Genomic DNA, 2,972 nt, shown 5'->3' with positions numbered 1-2,972 from the left:
CACAAAAAACAACAACAACAGCCACCTCTACAAAGACCCACCAGCATAACAAATTTTATGAATAATAACGTTTCTTTATTTCAAATCGCAAAGGGTAACAAAATTTACTACAAAAAACAAATATTAATAAGGCAAAGTACGTAACCTACATTTTTCTTTTGAGTTATTTAATTTTTTTAGGCTCATTTAGATTATTTTTATCCCCCCAAAAAATAAACAATAAAAATTCAACATACAAAAAAACATACAAGATATCTGATCATGAACATTAATTAACTTGTTTTCGTCTGTGCTGCGTTCGTATTGTTTTGTATTGTTTTGTATTGTTTTGTATTGGGTCTGGGTTTTTAGTTGTTGTTGTTGTTGCGTGTCTTTGTTCTCTGGAGATATCATATCCCATGCAACCACTTCCTCATTTCTTCACTGGGATTACAAAGTTTCCGACATATACTTCACCTAGTGTCTTTAGGAAACAAATGGTCGCTTTTAAGCTCAAGGGGGCTATCCCGAAAAATACTGTTTTGAGAAAATTGAAGGTAAAGTTTTTGCCCCTAGTTCAGTTTCTTTTTAAAAAACAACAACAAAGAGAGTTTTCTCTGAAATCAAACAAATATACACACTATTGAAACCAAACTTCTCCTATAGGTAGGGCAATGCCCACTTTTGTTGTAGGTCAAGATTTCTGGAAACCCCTGAAATCTCGGTTAGCCCGCTAGTCTTTAAAAGCGACCAAATGTGGGCGTATGTGATAAATCAATAAATTGAATGCGTAACAGAAGGCAGTAATTACTACAAGTACATTTACACTGAAGCCCGCTAAAACCGAGATCTGCAGGGCCCCCTGTTTTTCATCGGTTTAGCTACGTTTTTGGTTTTGGAAGATGGCTGAAATAGACGGCAAAAAGCTTTAAAAAATAATTAATTAAAATAAAATTAATAAGTAAGTGTTTCAAAATCTATCCTGGATTGTACATTATTTATTTATTTATTTATTTGGAAGATGGCTGAAATAGACGGCAAAAAAGCTTTAAAAAATAATTAATTAAAATAAAATTAATAAGTAAGTGTTTCAAAATCTATCCTGGATTGTACATTATTTATTTATTTATTTATTTATTTATTTATTTATTTATTTATTTATTTATTTATTTATTTATTTATTTATTTATTTAATTCTATTTTGTTTCATTATTATTTTCTTAAAAGAAAAAAAATTATTTTGAAAAAAAAAGCGGACTTCACTGTAGTTGTTTTTCCTTATGTATACACGTATACATGTACATGCATGTATGCATGGTTTGAGTCACAACTTATCCTTGGAATACAGTATTGTGTAATGATAAAACCATGGATACGATAACGGAAATATGGAACTGAAGAAAAGAAAAACAACAAAACAAAAACAAAAGCCAAAAAAAACAAACAAACAAACGAACAAACAAACAAACAAACAGATAAAAAACAACAAAACGAAACAAAAAACAGCAACAGAAAAATAACATTAGCAAACAAAAAAGGAAGGAAAGAAAAAACAAGTAGCGCCTACTAATGGCATTCTCTAACTTCAGGCAGCATCAACTCCGCAAACTGAGGACAAATAAAACCTTCTTGATTCCCCTGTCTGTTCTTACATGTAGATATTCTTTGTATTCAAAATACGTATATAGCGAAATTCGTACGCAAAAAACAAGACTTCCACGTTCAACAGATCTTGCTGTGTGCATGTTAGACTGAAGACGTAAGAAAATCACAGATACAAACACATTTTGGAAAAACAACAACAACAATCAAACAACAACTGAAGAGATGAAAATAGACTGCAGGCGTAAGAAAAACAAAGATACAACAAAAATTTGAAAAAAAAAATCCCAAACAAACTCAAAACGACTGAAGAGATGAAAATGAAAGCGTCTATCCTCGAGAGATTATGGTGAAGCCCTACTTTGCCCACTCTGTCGTCTGCAGGCAGCCATGATGTGATCCGCCACTTCCGCAACGCCCACCCCGTGTTTGGCCTGAGTGAACAACGTGGGTCCGTCCTGACGCATCAGCTTGGCGTCACGAGACATCACCTGGGCAGGAAACGGGAAAAAATAATGTTGATGATGATGATGATAATGGTAATAATAATAATAATAATATATATATGATAAAACATATATATAATTAAAATAACAATGATGATTACAATAATAGTAATAATAATAATTTTAAATGATAATAATAATAATAACAATAAAAATAATAAACAATAATAATAATAATAATAATAATAATAATAATAATAATAATAATAATAATAATAATAATGATAATAGTAATAATTAAAAAAATAATGATAATAATAATAATAATATAAATTATAGTGGTAAGAGTAATAATAATAAATAATTATAATATTAATAATAATAATAAAATATTAACAATGATAATAATAATAATTAGTAATAGTAATAGTGATAAATAATACGACTAGTAATAGTAATAATATTAATAATAATAATATTAATAATAATAATAATAATAATAATAATAAAAATGACAATAATAATAATAATACATGTAATAATAATAATAATAATAATAATAATAATAATAATAATAATAATAATAATAATAATAATAATAGGTTTAACGCCCTTATTAACCTCAGGGGTTATTTTAAGAGGGGTCCGTCTCCGATAAGTATATAACCAGTATGTACTGAGAGACTTGAAAACTCCACAAAACGACTCGAGGTCAAGAACACCAGGTTTGGGATTAAAACCGGGGTCATCAACTCAGTAGTTCAGCAGGCTACCAGCATAACTAACTGAGGGTCAATGAGCTGTGTATTATATAACGTATAATTTTTTACGCTCAACCACAACAGGTGTTGAAATAGTAAAGGAAATAATAATAATAATAATAATAATAATAATAATAATAATAACAATAATAATAATAATAACTAAAATAACGATAATGATAAA

General features: G+C 28.5%; 1 protein-coding gene across 1 annotated transcript in view; it reads right to left on the bottom strand.

The window, feature by feature from the left end:
• Window positions 1–1,178: 1,178 nt before the first annotated feature.
• Window positions 1,179–2,972, bottom strand: part of LOC101850201 (urease accessory protein UreG) — a gene marked incomplete at its 5' end in the record, with an annotated part of 4,402 nt that continues 2,608 nt past the window's right edge. Inside the window, 1 exon segment of the mRNA XM_035972254.1 lies at window positions 1,179–2,072. Within this exon segment, the coding sequence (XP_035828147.1) occupies window positions 1,926–2,072 (147 nt within the window).

Source organism: Aplysia californica, unplaced genomic scaffold (assembly GCF_000002075.1).
Source record: "Aplysia californica isolate F4 #8 unplaced genomic scaffold, AplCal3.0 scaffold00626, whole genome shotgun sequence".
Taxonomy (NCBI): domain Eukaryota; kingdom Metazoa; phylum Mollusca; class Gastropoda; order Aplysiida; family Aplysiidae; genus Aplysia; species Aplysia californica.
Note: the sequence above shows the minus strand (reverse complement) of the source record. Positions and strands in the feature narration are given on the sequence as shown.